Source organism: Haliotis cracherodii, unplaced genomic scaffold (assembly GCF_022045235.1).
Source record: "Haliotis cracherodii isolate W230 unplaced genomic scaffold, xgHalCrac1.p SCAF_30, whole genome shotgun sequence".
Lineage (NCBI taxonomy): Eukaryota > Metazoa > Mollusca > Gastropoda > Lepetellida > Haliotidae > Haliotis > Haliotis cracherodii.
The window spans coordinates 1,098,504-1,114,254 of NW_027266287.1; the positions used below are offsets into that span (position 1 = coordinate 1,098,504).

At 40.8% G+C, this 15,751-nt stretch overlaps 1 protein-coding gene across 1 annotated transcript; it reads left to right on the forward strand.

Moving 5' to 3' along the window:
• Positions 1-2,756: 2,756 nt before the first annotated feature.
• Positions 2,757-10,081, forward strand: LOC139476943 (uncharacterized). The gene is made up of 6 exons (XM_071259501.1): positions 2,757-2,802; positions 3,962-5,125; positions 6,468-7,688; positions 8,502-8,588; positions 9,260-9,341; positions 9,632-10,081. The coding sequence occupies exons 1-6, from the start codon at positions 2,757-2,759 to the stop codon at positions 9,828-9,830; spliced, it is 2,799 nt and encodes a 932-aa protein (XP_071115602.1). The 3' UTR covers positions 9,831-10,081.
• The last annotated feature ends 5,670 nt before the right edge of the window (positions 10,082-15,751 follow it).

A 15,751-nucleotide genomic window follows, 5' to 3' on the forward strand; every position in this document is an offset into this window, starting at 1 on the left:
TCTGGTGTAATATTCCTGGAATATTGTTAAAAGCGGCGTAAACCCATACTCACTCAATATTATGACCATATATGATGAACTTGGTAATGAGTGGCCACATCGTCTACATCGTCTCAGGAGCGTCCCTCAGGCGTAACGTTGAAGCCAAATACCAGTTTGAAAATACTTCAAACTAATTTACTCACTAACTCTCATTTAAAAAGTATACAAAATAGCTGATGCAGCAGCACTTGAAGAGCGATTCAAGATCGGTTTTCGTATTGAACATGAGTTTCCCTGCTTGGGTTTGGATTAGGGTTTGTTACAATAGAATGTAAACGTTATGGTGAACATGATTGATATTCTACACATATTCTAGTGCTATATTAGTTTGGTTTGAAATGGGTTTTTTGTTTCCTTCCATGTTGAGTGTTCAGATGGTGTTTTAGATACCAAGGGACTTAACTCTTGTTAGACTCTGGTCACACGAGCCGAGTGCAGGCCGATTCAAGTGTATTTTGTTTATGTGCTAAATGGTATTTACAGTGATAAACACGAGCGTACTGGTTCAAGGCACGTGTCTTAATGTTGCGAAAAATTATACTTGTCACATCCGGTGTGTAATGGACACTATGGAAACACATCACTTTCGCCCACTTGCCCAACGTCAGTACCATTGAGGTATTGAATGAATGGCTAACAACGTTAACAACCACCCACGTCGTTGGAATATATCAGATGAGCAACAGGAGTGAGTGAGTGAGTGAGTGTGTGAGTTGAGTGGGTGAGTGAGTGAGTGAGTGATTAAGATGGTGAGTGAGTGGGTGAGTGAGTGAGTGAGTGGATGGGTGGGTGGGTGGGTGGATGAGTGAGTGAGTGAGTGAGTGAGTGTTGCCAGTTGTGCAATGGTACTACAAACACATATAGAAACATACCATTGTCATATCAATAAATCTGTCAAATGAACAAGTTTATTTTCAAGTCATGATTAACAATTTTAGGTGCATGTTCATACACGGCGCACAAATTGTATACTTGCGTGTTTGTTGGGGCCATGGTATCACACTCATGTTTGTTTAACCGTAAATAACGTTTATGAAATGCTACGGAAATCAACGTCTATACTGCAAACAGGAGTAGTGCAAAAAAAGTTGCTTGTCATTTTAATGTTTATCTTAAAAGGGGGCATGGGTGGCCCAGTCATCTAAGGCGCCGCACTTCGCAATGCAGAGTTGCGTCCCTTTGGCACGCCAGAAACCTATGATCGTGGAACATTCACACAAGCCACTTTCACCTGCTACATTTTTTCAGTACTGATTCAAAAGCGAACTCACCGTTGTGTCGTCACTAGTCATGCTTATTCCTCCCTCGTTCCTTACTATTATCAACATCATCCTTACAGTGTTCCCTACCACACTTTTCTGTCACAAAAATCACCCGACGAATTATTAAATACCATATCATTCGTGCGTACTCGCGAGTTAGACGTCTGACCTATTAGACCCTTTTCGTTCATTTCCGTTACGTCATAGGCACGACCAGGAACATTTGCACTAAGTTTAACAGTGTGGACATAGTTCAGTCGGTTAGCTGTCGGGCTCACAATCAGAAGGTCGCGGGTTCGCGTTCAAAGGATTCTCAAAAAACTGGTTGCTTGTCTTGAGACATGTGACCTACGGCAGAGATCGTCCTCACGAGAAATTGTAGTACTGTACTCTAAAGGTGCTCTCATGACTGCCTTATTGTGTGTGGCTAGGTCTATTCGGAGACCATTTTGTGATGTGTGCCAATCAGGACCAATGAATAACCTGATAAAATTTTGGTGCACGTGAACCATTATTATCTTCCCCTCGTTTCGTTTCGGTAACTGCATGGCTTGACATTTCAAATACACCAACATGTTGACATACATGCTATAAAATTAACCTTTCCCGTATACTTCCCCGCCTCCATGGCGGGGAAGAATTGAACATTAATTTACACACATTATTAAAATGTTCTACTGCTCACCTTTGTACACAGCGATATTATGGCATGCTTAACAATGACTCTTGTCAGCTTCCCAGACAAAAACTTTACACACACCCAATGGCGGTCGACAGATGTAGCAACTGTCAGTGAAGGGAGATAACCACGGCAGTCATTGTGTGTGGCTTGGTTTATTGAGATTATTTTGTGATATATGCCAATCAGGGCCTATGAATAACCTGATACGATTAGGGTGCACGGGAACCATCATTATCATACCCTTAAGGGTGAAGCTGTGTAATCGAGTGGATGAAGCGGCTGATTCACAGCCTGATTCACAATATATGAAGTTAATTCAGTGTGTTCACCCCAACTGTTGAAATGCTCAACCGTTCATTGCGTTTACTGCGAATTGCAACATCAGTAGTTAGACGACAGGGCTACCAGTCATAATAAGTTATGAATAGATGTACATGTATGCGATGAGTCACAATGAAAGGTCAATCAACAGTAGCTCGACATTCATAATCAAGATTGTTGGGCTATATAGCACACCTTCTCTGCAGTTATCATAACAGCTTGTGTACGTTGAAAGCCGGTCATTGGGTTATTTTAAACCAGGAAGGAATAGGCTAAGGCAGTAAATTTGAGTCGGTATGAATTCTCACTTTCTTCCTCGCTGCTTCTGAGAGTGTCGACGATAGATTTCAAACCATCTACCCGTGCTTGGCGGCACAGAACATTGTTACCGAGGGGAACTGTCGAGTGGTGGTCGTGTGTTCGGATGTGTTGCAAGGATGATTGACAAGATGTTTCCTTTGGCGCTGCTCCTTCTGGCAATGCATTGTGTCAGTGGTAAGTAAGGCCATGTAGCTCATCTGAAATAGAACATGCTCCTGTAAACTTTGAAACGAAATGACAGAGCAGAACTAATATTCAAGAAAGATATTCACTGAAATTTAAATGTGAATTGAATTTAATTTAATGTATCATCATACTTTGTGCATAATTGTCTGCGTTTTAAACTAATTTGTTTTGCGAAAGTGCAAAAATGTGAGCGTCCAAGTGCAACTACTAATATCACCTTTTCACCTGGTTAGATTTCGCCCCAGCAAAGTCGTATCAGTGGATCGGATGGTCAGACACTGGTTTATCTTTTTCAGACTCTTTTCGATTCAGATTCAGATCATTTACAGGCTGCTGTTTCAGATTTCAGATTTGGTAAAAAACATAACTTTGCATTAAATCTTATTCAATGTCACAGGAACTTTTGTTGTTCAGTATATCTAGTTTGACATGTGCTAGCTAAAACGTGTTTGTTATGCAAATTTTGTGGCGGGTGGTACTGGTAGGACAGGACATGGGTGCCCTTTTTGCTTAAACCTGGTGTCTTCACTGGGGTTTTTCCTTTAAAGAGCCCAGTGAAATCTGTTATGGCAGATAATTGAGACTCGTTATTCTCTGGCGTTGACGTTATATAACTAAAGATCAATTGGGAGGATCAATATACGTAGCGAGTTTGTCATGTAATATCATTGTAGGGACTAATTAGATTTAGTTATTAAACATTTCCGAAGTCGTATTTTGATTTTTATCTGGTCAAAAGTCCTTCTTGATTCATTGTGTCCAAAATAAATATTGGTTTTGACAGTGAGTAAATGTTGTTTACCACCGCAGTAAGCATACATTAATCAAAAATATCACACTGGGTTGTACATAATCGAATCTGGACCAGGCAAACACGTGATGGATATTACGAGCTGAGGCACAATATAGTCGGGGCGCGATGGATCACTATTACCCAAGTCATCGATCCTTGTCTGTTGTACACAGAGATTACTGGGACCACTTCTATCCTGGAGTCATATCGGGTTATTTATTTCCAAGCGCCTTGGTTACACATGTTTCATTTTATCCTACTTCGTTTTATCCTTTATTGGTTGTTTGAGCACCTCCTTCTGTACAGGATGGTTGGAATATACGCGGCGTTGTCATCTTGTTTTAACTTCAACAGGTGAAGACTTCTTGGCAGTTGTGGCATACAAGACGAGATTCACCTATGTGATTGCTACGGCTGGAGAGAATGGAGGTCTGGTAGAGATACAGTATCCACACTTCGGGTATAGAACATCACAAGCATTTGGATCATTCAGCTCTAGGTCGTTTTATATTGATGCTAAAATGAAGATTGAAAGTTCTATTGAACCCATGGCCATTATTATAAGTGCCAGCGATGCTGATATGCAAATAACGGTTACTGGTGATACTAGGTTCTCTCCCCTACCAATATCTGCACTAGGAACCAAGTACATAGTGCCCTCTGATGTTGAGTATACTTTGGAGTATCAGAAACTACTTGTGGTTGCAACACACAACCAAAGCACCGATGTGGAGATAAATTTGAGAATTGTACAAGGGTATGTAGTAAACGTGAACGGTCAATACTACGATAACGGCGATAGTGTTTCCATTGGCCTCGGTTCCTATCAAACACTGACGATACTCACTCGGTATGATATCAATGGAACTGTGATCAGTGCGAAGGAAAGCATAGCCGTCTATGCTGGGATAATTTACAACAACACATATACAGCATATGATCAACTACTTCCTGTCAAACATTACGGCCAAGAATTTGTTGTTGCTGTTGATACTCCTGCAAGATATAGCCAACTTCAGGTGACCACAGAGCAAAGTGACACGCAGATCAAGTTCAATAGTGGAGCAGCAATTTCCCTTGTCGAGAAACGTTTCTATCAGCGACCGCTGTACAGGAGTCTTCATGTAAGTGCCACGCGACCGGTTATGGTGACACTAATTAGACGAGATGGCGTGAAGAGTGTCTTTGCTACTATTCCACCTGTGCAATCGTATGTCAATAACACATTCGTGTATGTGCAGCAGAGCGGTCTTAAGATTTGTACCCAGAAGACAGCTTCAGTTGTGATTCAGAAAAAGCACCAACACAGCATTTCGGTTGACTGGGAGGAAATGTCAGGCAGTGGATACAAAGTAGGAACTGTAACATCGGCAGTTATATACGGATCATATACCTTCATTTCCTATGACCACCCTTTTACAGTCCTTACATATAATACTAGATCAAATGCCTATTTCTATTATTACTTTTACCGATACAGCTTCTCACTGGAGGAAGCAGCAGCAAAGCCTTTCCGAGGTATGTATATTACGCTGTATTAAAATGTCCAAAGCAATTCCTTAATTTGACTTGTACTGTATTATCAATATTTGATAGTTAATCATAAGCACATTCTTACGATAGAGTCGGAATTGTAAAGTTTCCTTTCAGTAAATATTTCATATCATTATTATCTTTTATTCTGTATTAAGCTGTTGTGCACCTATTTTCCTGATGAGGAGTAACAGTTCATACATGTAATTTGCTACAGAGAAAGTGTGAATCCAGATGAAAATACAATAAAAGAGACAGAGCCCTTTCCATAATCAAAAGAAATATCTGTTAAAATCAGAGTTCATTGTATGATTCCAGCTATATCATAAGCATGGGGATCCTCTGTTTGTTTGACAGCTCCTGTTTGACATAACATAGGAGGAACAGAGGGTATTCGTCTAAAGGTTTCTTTTGGCAGATGCTACTGTACGATTATTGTAAGAGGTTTGTCGCATTATTTATATAAGTGAATAAAAGTGACAAACCTTTTTCCATAATCATAAGAAACCATAGGAGTCCACTGTAGATTTCCGACTATGTCATAAGCATGTGTTCATGAATGACTACCAAATGGTGATAACTCCAGGTGTTCGCGAAAAGGTTAGCGTTTCCTGCTCCCCCTTTGGTATCCATCATAAACACATGCAAAGGTAAGTTTATTGTCCATCTGAAAAAAACCAGGATCGTATGGTTCAAGTCAAAATAGAGAATTGCATCAAATATCAATTTTGGCATTGACACGGCTAATTTGGAAATGTCTTTCACATCAGTACCATAAACTTTTGAAAGCTTCACTGAAGCCTTGAATGTTTTAACCCTGATCAGACAACTTTAAATCAAAAGCCGTGTGATGCTCTTTGAAACCTGTTGTCTCAAAAGTTGTGAAATGTGGACACGAAAGACCCTGACGCTGATGGAATTTTGCTCGACATAAAGGGAAAGTGGACTATTGGAAAATTGAAGTCTTCCTTCTTGTCATAGTTTTGTGGATTTTTTTGTCACTCTGAACCCTTATGCATAGATCTAAATATGAGACAGTTTCATAGGTCTCTTCAATCTAGAGCAAATCAGTTATGTCGTTAGCTTTACAATGAAACACTTCATAAAGTGCACTGATAACAGTCATGCACTTTTGTATGTAACATTTTGTGATGCTTGGATGCGAGTCAAAGAGAGGTAGAGATAGTACCAAGGGTCAGAGACCCTTTTCACCATCAGTCGGTTCTGGTTGTTTTATTGAAAAATCCAACTGCATATGAAAAGCTATGCTAACACATTTTACATGATAAGTCATATTTGACAGCCCTTCCTGTTTTTTCCTGAGTAGGTGTGTATTTAGGACGAACATACCTGATGGCACTCCCAAGTTTTCAACACACCCCTTTAATACTTGCATCAGCTGGAGAGGAAGGAGGACAATGGCAGGTACAAGATCCGTACACAGGGAAGATCTGGTCTCGACAAGTCAAACCATTCAATACTGACAATTTCTACCCCCAATATTCTATAAACACAACAAATGGTATTCAAAATAAAACTATGCTTGTCCATGTAGAGAGTGTTGATATTCGGATCAGAGGACTCAGCGGCTTCACTCGTTTCTTTCCACTCCCCATCTCCGCTTTAGGGACAAAATACGTCATGTCCTCTTGCCATCCTTCTGGTGGCTACATGTCTTTAATGGTGATTGCCACACACAGCAAGAAGACGAATGTAGATATCACATTTAGACTGGACAGTAACGTAACTTATGACAACAAAACGTACACTCATGGAGACACGCTCAGCCTCACACTAATGGAGTATCAAGTTTTCACAATCAACAGTTCATCTGATCTCACTGGAACAGTAGTAGCTGCCGAAGAGACTATCGCCGTCTACAGTGCGACATATACAGCTTCTCATTACATTAGTCTGATTGCCTATGAACAACTTCTCCCAACCATCCATCATGGACATGAATATGTTGTTGCAATTCGTGATAATAGTCCGGAAGAGTATCACAGTTCCCTGCCATACCAGCTCCAGGTCGTCACCGACCACAGTGACACTCAGATCAGGTTCAATGACGGCTCTACAGTATCTGTTGGTGACACAAGGGTGTACAAAAAGCGTTATGGACCCCGTACGCATCTCTACTTCAACACCACACATCCAGTTATGACAACACTGTGTATTGTTTCAGGACCTGGCGGAATCTTCGAGCAAGGTTTGTTCACAGTCTTACTACCCGTTACATACAACTCAAAGCAAAGTACACTAAGTTCACTTGGCCATGATGTTACTTTACAAATACTGACAGACAAAGGAAATAACAAAGTGAACGTTGAACGTCTCTACGGATCTACAGTGAACAATATTTACGTGGAATGGACACTGATCCCAGGGACAAGATATAAAGTAGGAACATGCACAGTAACTGATTACTCCATGCGTGATTTCTCTGGATCTGTGTTCATCCACTCAAATACCTCCTTCAGTGTCCTGGGATACAGTTATTTTTACATCGACAATGGAGGCTTCAGTTTTAAATTGCCAAATCCTACACGTAAGTATAACTAAGTTTAATTCTTCTTTTTTCAAAGAAATTGAATTGTTACCTTAATTGTGATTGATGTATGGTTGTGTATGAAATAAATGACTTTTTTATAATTGGTAGACAAAAATGTGATAACTGAGATTGTTAGTGGCTGTATCCTCAAAGGGGGTTGAAGTAGTGTAAAGGGATTGTCCCCTGGAGAGGGGATGTAAGACCACAGTCATTCAAAGTAGATTTATTCCTACCACGTTAATAATCGTAGAATACGTGTTCTTTAAATGTTCGGCTTAATGTGCCAATAATTTGCTAACACCTGAAGGGATGATATAAATACCGCTGAGGTCCATGCAGGTAGAAAAAGTACTGTAAGTCCCCATGGTCCCTAATATGGTGATCCGCCTTCAGTTGCTGGTGATCTTTTGCCCGTTTTTATATTGTGTAGTTGAATGATAGTTTGTGTTATCATGCTCTCAAACCAGTTTTACTGTCCTTCGACGATATCATTTTATACAGTCTAAATATACTTCTCATTATTGCATAATTTTTTGGGATGAAATATTACCGATTTGACGTACAATTTTAACTCATTCACTCACGTAAGTATAGCCACAAAGCCATTTATGTCAGTGTACATACTAGATATTCGTGATTAAAACGTTTGCAGGACAATGAATGGAAGATTTACTCCAAATATCAAAACATATCTTGGGCTTGTTTACTTTTTATGATTCATCCGAGATTCGCTGTTTTTTTACGAAAATCAGGAAAAAGGAATTAAAGAAATATGTTGCATTTATATTGGCAGTCATGGTATCAACTCAGTATCAATTAATATTTGCTCATATTTTTCAGAGACGACACCAACGAATAGTGGTCAAACACCTCTGCAAGGTCCGCTATTTAATGACAGTAAGTGACTTGTATAAGTAGCACCTCTGTCAATGTACAACCATTGTGTTACATATAATTAGCGACATTAAAAAACCCAGTTTTAGGTTCACACCAATGTGCATCAATTCACACGTGTACGTTCCTTCAGGAACATGTTGGTGTGAGTTATCGTTATGGAACTATGTGTTGCTGTCAACAGTTGCTTCAACACAAGTGTGAACACCCTAGAACCTGATGCATGCCACCAAACGTGGGGTCATTGACATGAAAATATATTAAATGAGCCTGGGACGGAGAGTGCAACTGCACATGGGTGCACAGATATCAGTCAAGTACTGTTGTGTTTCCGTAATGTCCATGGCGTTGTCCTTTTTACATTCACAATTTGTTCATTCTATGATTGAGTGAACAGTATCTCTGTCAAATCACAGACTGGCAGCTTGGGGTGGGAGGAAAACCCGAAGTGATACAGTCTTAGAGGTTAAACACTTTGAGGAAACTACATTCTATGAACATACTTGACATCAATGAAATGTACAGAAAATATATTTTAAAATGTTTTTAGAGACATTAAGCTTTGTATGTAAGTGATGTCCATTCTAGAACAAAACCCCAAAGACTTTTGGTGACGGATAACTATAAAGTTTTCAAAGTTTAGTTTGTGGTATTGATTTGTTATTTGCTTCCAGACGCTGCGATGATTGTGGGAGTGTGTTGTGGGGTGATCATTGTGTCCCTGCTGGTCGGTTTCATCGGATATGTTCTCTATGTGTAAGTATTACACCCTGCTGTGGTTGTCTGTGTGGTGGGTGGTATGGGAATGAGACACAAAGTAGGCAGACTGCGACAAATCGCGTTTGGAGACGTCTTGTTGACAAACCCACAACTACCTTCAATCTGTCCTAGTGCCTTCAACCACTTTGATGCAGTTTTCCTTTGGAATGATTAACTACGAACAATTAAACCATAATAACATCACAGCATTGTTATCAATCCTTTTTTTGACAGAGAAAATGATTAAATTTGCTCGTCATTTTGAAGGACGTCGTCGTTTCTTGCAGGCGCAGGAAGATGAAATCATCTAAGGATGATTGCACACAACGTCATCCGGCTCCACCGACACCAACAGAGAGTTCTCTGAAGGCTCCTATCTCCCAGCGCAGTAACATATACATGGAGCTAGATAGAAGAAACAACCCAGAGAATTTCTACGACAATATCGTTAACATCAGCGACAATGCAGAAAACAGCCAAGCATAAAAATAAGTTGATATCTTTGTAGTTCTCTTGACTGTAAGTCATGGAAGTGTAGATGTATTTCGCGACGTGTCGTAGTGTGTTTCTTATTAACATAGTCTTTTCGACATTTCTTCTGAAGGCGCATGAAACCCATATGATTAGAGTCATGTCTCTGAAATATATGAACTACTTCTGACATATATGTAATATACATATGTATGTGTGTGTGCACACTAATACTATAGATGTTGTCCTTTCACTGTATACCTTGTACTCTTCATGAAATGGGGGAAATAAAGAAGATCTATCTATCTATGATTAGAGTCATGTCTCTGGAATGTGTTCACAAATTTCGAATCCCATTTCAAAGTGTCAATATTTCTGAATGTACCCTTTATTTGTTTGGTATATTTTGGTGTTTGCCCCGCTGCGACCTTTGATCTTCGCCACAGTTATCTCCCTTTCTGGTTGGTGACGCTGTATTTTATGACATCAGCATGTTGACCCTAAAATTTGATCACATGTCTTTTCGCTATATATAGCCACATCGTGTTACTGGTCTGCTAAATACCTTAGCTTATGATCTTAATTTCACTCCCAAGCATATCAAAGTATGTTATATGCTTCATGTATTCACTTTCATCCACATGCACACAGGTGCACACTCTTCCATTCATACACACACCCGTATTCAACTTTGCAGAGTGTCCCTAAGTTACACTCATTAATATAATGATACACTCTGTAATAATTTAACTCATACCATTTGTCATACCATTTGTGATACGCAATAACCATAACGACAACACGTGGCCTTGCTGCCAAACAAACACTTGCGCTTGTTAATCGTTTTTCAAATGACGTCATATTATGACGTCATATATATGACGTCATTTTACAAACACTCACTTCGCCATCTTGTAACTCCATACAATACGCTGTATATTTAGAAAACAGTTATCATCCCTTTCCTTGCTCTTGTCGCAACTTCATGCACATTGCATCTTAAACGTCAAATACTATAAATGTTGTTAGTGTTTATCACTGATTAGTGTCTTATATTATTACATCTCGTCAGGTGTGGCAAGGTTTGGACGGACGCTGAACCGATTAGGTTTCGCTCGTATGCTCGGTTGCCTGCTTGTACAGTGGGAGCCCATTCCAGCCCTCATGCTTCCGTGGGTGGACACAAATGCATATAGCTCATCAGCTGTACAGGAGAGGGCGCATGGTTTTCACTGCTGCTGGGAGTTATCTCCCTTTGCTCGATCTAGCGCTGCTTTCCACAACGTGGCCTTTTGTATCTAAACAATCTCTTCTGTTGACTGCCTCCGTGGTTTAGTGGACAGAGCGTCTGCCCGGAGACTGCATCCGTGGTTTAGTGGACAGAGCGTCTGCCCGGAGACTGCCTGCGTGGTTTAGTGGACAGAGCGTCTGCCCGGAAACCGCCTGCATGGTTTAGTGGACAGAGCGTCTGCCCGGATACTGCCTCCGTAGTCTAGTGGACAGAGCGTCTGCCCGGAGACTGCATCCGTGGTTTAGTGGACAGAGCGTCTGCCCGGAGACTGCATCCGTGGTTTAGTGGACAGAGCGTCTGCCCGGAGACTGCCTGCGTGGTTTAGTGGACAGAGCGTCTGCCCGGAAACCGCCTGCATGGTTTAGTGGACAGAGCGTCTGCCCGGATACTGCCTCCGTAGTCTAGTGGACAGAGCGTCTGCCCGGAGACTGCCTCCGTGGTTTAGTGGACAGAGCGTCTGCCCGGAGACTGCATCCGTGGTTTAGTGGACAGAGCGTCTGCCCGGAGACTGCCTGCGTGGTTTAGTGGACAGAGCGTCTGCCCGGAAACCGCCTGCATGGTTTAGTGGACAGAGCGTCTGCCCGGATACTGCCTCCGTAGTCTAGTGGACAGAGCGTCTGCCCGGAGACTGCCTCCGTGGTTTAGTGGACAGAGCGTCTGCCCGGAGACTGCCTGCGTGGTTTAGTGGACAGAGCGTCTGCCCTGAGACCGCCTCCGTGGTTTAGTGGACAGGGCGTCTGCCCTGAGACCTCCTCCGTGGTTTAGTGGACAGAGCGTCTGCCCGGAGACTGCTTCCGTGGTTTAGTGGACAGGGCGTCTGCCCGGAGACTGCATCCGTGGTTTAGTGGACAGGGCGTCTGCCCTGAGACCTCCTCCGTGGTTTAGTGGACAGAGCGTCTGCCCGGAGACTGCATCCATAGTCTAGTGGACAGAGCGTCTGCCTGGAGACCGCCTACTAAGCTTTCTGGACAGGACAGACTTATCACCGAATGTGTAACAGGAGCGACCATAATAGATATTTTTTAAGACTACTAATTGATATGCACATTTGGGCATTGCGTAAGTTCCTAATTTCTAAGTCTTGTAATCAAACAGATTCGCATTTATATATTAAAAAGATTTGATAAAAAAATTCAATCGACTAGATGATCCGGGATCACTATTTGCAGCCTCAATCATAAATGTCGAAAAATATGTGAACATCGAGTTCATGAAAATAGTAAAAATATTGACTGGGTGTACATTTGCAATTCTGTTGAAGTTTGCCAGTCTGCATAACATAGTTGAGAGGGGAAAAGGGAGAAGATTTGTCGGGCTAGGGAGATTTATGTCTGAAGGTGATCCTGAGTGAGCCTTATCTTAAAGTAAACAGACTTGGCCAAAACGCGATATATGAGTTGAAAATCGATATGTGAGTTGAAGTGAATACTGTTTCTACTCAGTCACACAAACAAACAAGTAAAGAGAAGTGTACCCTGGACCTATATGTTGTTATTTATCTTGTGATGCAGTCGATTCAGCTCGTCAGGGCAGATTCATCAACAAGAAGAAAGTTACACCAAGGGATTCGGTAAACATTCTCCACGACACACATAATGTAATAATGACAGACGTGGGTCAGACTCAGAAGTTGGGCACAACACGTTTATTGGCAATCAAGGAGCTAGCGTCATAGATTACATTATCTGTTCATCTGGGTTGTTTGACGTATGTTGTAATTTCAACATAGTTTCACGCACGGAATCCTCTCATCTTCCTGTCCTTGCTAGCTCAAATACTTCTGTGCAGACTGACCCCGTGCAAGCCCATAGTAATAAGAAGGCTTCGACGTGTGTTTGGGTCAACGATAAAGCTTGCCAATTTATGAACAACTTGTTGATCAGTGAATGCTATTCTTTATCAGAAAAGGCTGTTGACGAAGTGTCAGACAATATAGATAAAGACAAGTGTCAGAGGCCTTGTAGGCGGCAGCAAGTGATATGAAAAGAGTGAGTGAGTGAGTGAGTGAGTGAGTGAGTAGGGTTTAAGGCCGCTTTTAACAGTATTCCAGTCATATCGCGATGTGTCTGCTTAATGTGGGAGGAAAGCCCGAAGTTATGCAGGCCTCAGACGTTTACCACTTCAATGAAACCCAGGAGCACGGGTATGGTGCTGACAAACCTAGAAGATAAGAAAAGAGCCTGTACGTTTAACACATGTAGTCAACAGTGGTTTGACCGTGAATGTGAGCTACTTAAAAAAGAATGATGTAAATATTTAAACAATTTAGGATTAAGGATAATAACTCATTATATGAGTATGATTATATTAGAAATAAATATAACAGTGTATGCAGAGAAAAGAAAGCGCTTTTTTCAAAGGGAAGCAAAAACACTTGTACATTGTATACGCGATTCTAAACAATTTTGGACCACTCTTAAAGGGCTAAATACTAACTGTTATTCACAAAACAATATTCCAATTAATGATAGATTTAACCATTTCAAGGATCTGTGACGTTAAACTTTAACTCACTCAGTAACTCAAGAATCTATTTTTAACCTCGGAGAACAAGGAAAGATGTTTTGAAATCGTCGAATCGAATGCATTTGTTAACTCTTTTTGCCAGCTAACTTAAGATATTCTTGAATCACCTACAAGAAATGAAATTTCAGAAAGCAAATTTCAAAAGTAATAAAGCAGCTGGAGAAGATTCCTCTCGATTCCTAATTTTTTAGATATCCATCTGAAATGCTCATCACCTGCCTTGAAATCCTGTTTAACGTTATGCTTGAAAAGACATTTTTTCCAGAACAGTGGACTTTGGAGATTGTAATTCCTTTACACAAACAGGGATCAACTAATGATACCAACAATTATAGGGGTATAACTCTTTTGAGTGTTTTCGGTATGATTTTTACCAGTATTATACACAAACGTTTAGTATTTTGGACCGATTCCTTTAATAACATAGATGAAGCACAAGCTGGCTTCAGGAATGGATACTCCACAATTGATAATGTTTGTATATTGCAGAGATATTTAGCACGAAACGGAGAAAAAATGTTTGCGATATTTGTTGATTTTGCCAAAGTGTTTGACTCCGCTAACAGAAATACCAGATCGTTTCATACATAATTTATGACGAAGGCTAAAAGGTGTCTTTTCAAAAGTGGTACTCTTGACTATGTTTACACAATAAGTTAAATCATGACTCTTATTTTAAATCATTCATTCTTACTGAATAATATCTTTTGGACATAAATGTCAAGAAACTCCGAACGGCACTTTCCCGTTTCGGATGTAGTTCCCATGATCTAATAACAAAGGATAGAGACGAAGCGATATCAAGGGAAAACAGATTGTGTAAATATTCCATGCTATAGAAGATAAATATCCTGTTTTGCTGGTCTGTACATTGTATGCAAATATCAGAAAAGAATACATACATAAATATTTTATCTGAATCCTAGAATAGACAAATTTTATATCCTCATGTCATCTCAACCTGAAACAGTCACAAAATATCTTGCAATGTATATATACCATGCAATGAACATCAGATCCTCTGCATCATAGATGTGATACTATTTACGATGTATTTATTCCTATTGCACCCATTGCTACTGTATGTATATATTTACTATGCCTTTTCAGTACTGCAAATAAAACATTGAAGTTTACTGTGTCCAGTGTGCTCGACTCAACCCCACTGTGGTAAACCGTAACCTATTCAGTAAGAAAAAATGTAAACCTTCCCCTCGCAGTGATCTTTATCTAAGTACACTGTTTAGAGACAATACCTCAGACGCCGGACCTTGCCACAGAAGAAAGGCGTTCTACCCCTATCTCCTGTGGGAGCCCGGGATAGAACGTGTAAGAATTGGGAAACATGTGGGTTACGACGTCTTGGAGGAAGGTAGTCTGGTAATTGAGGGCACTGGTTGCAAGAATAGTGTTCCTGTGTCAATACACCACTTCGACCCTTACTTCACCCAGATGGAAGGTAAAATGGCCCGGTTCTATCATTAGCTGGTCATGCCAAGCCCTGTGCATTCTTGGTTTGCCCAAATTTGATTTCTTCAACGTTTATATTTTAGGGTCAAGGCCTAATAGTTTGTTGAACGTCGATACCTATTGTCTGTAAACAAATCAAAAATATTATTGCCTGGTATCAAGAAGGCATATTGTAATAGACATAATTAGGAAAATAGATAATAAAAATAGAAAAATAGAAAATAAATAAATGAAATAAAATTATATCCAAATTTCTAAATCTTGCAACTGGACAAAATTGGCAATTGCACTGCATGCGGACAATGGTCTCCAGCTTTAAGAAGGTATCAACGACCCTGGCACGATGAGGTCCTGCGTTATCGTCCATGAGGATGAAGTCCGATCAGATTGCACCACCCTACCGTCTCACGTACACATACAGAGAGTCATCCTTGTAGCGCACACCTGTCATCGTGCCCCACTGAAGGACACAGACATGACAGCCTTCACGTACAAGCGACCGCCTCCGTGGTCTAGTGGTAGAGTGTCCGCCCGGAGAGCGGAAGGTCCGGGATTCGATCCCCGGCCGCGTCATACAAAAAGACGTTCAAAGATTGTACTTGTTGTAACCCTGTCTGGCGCTCGGCATTAAGGGGCTAAAACAAGGACT

Coding starts and splice junctions, on each gene's coding strand:
- LOC139476943 (XM_071259501.1), top strand. CDS start 2,757: ATGTTTCCTTTGGCGCTGCTCCTTCTGGCAATGCATTGTGTCAGTG. Junction 5,126..6,467: donor AGCAGCAAAGCCTTTCCGAG/GTATGTATATTA, acceptor TTTCCTGAGTAG/GTGTGTATTTAGGACGAACA. Junction 7,689..8,501: donor TAAATTGCCAAATCCTACAC/GTAAGTATAACT, acceptor GTATCAACTCAG/TATCAATTAATATTTGCTCA.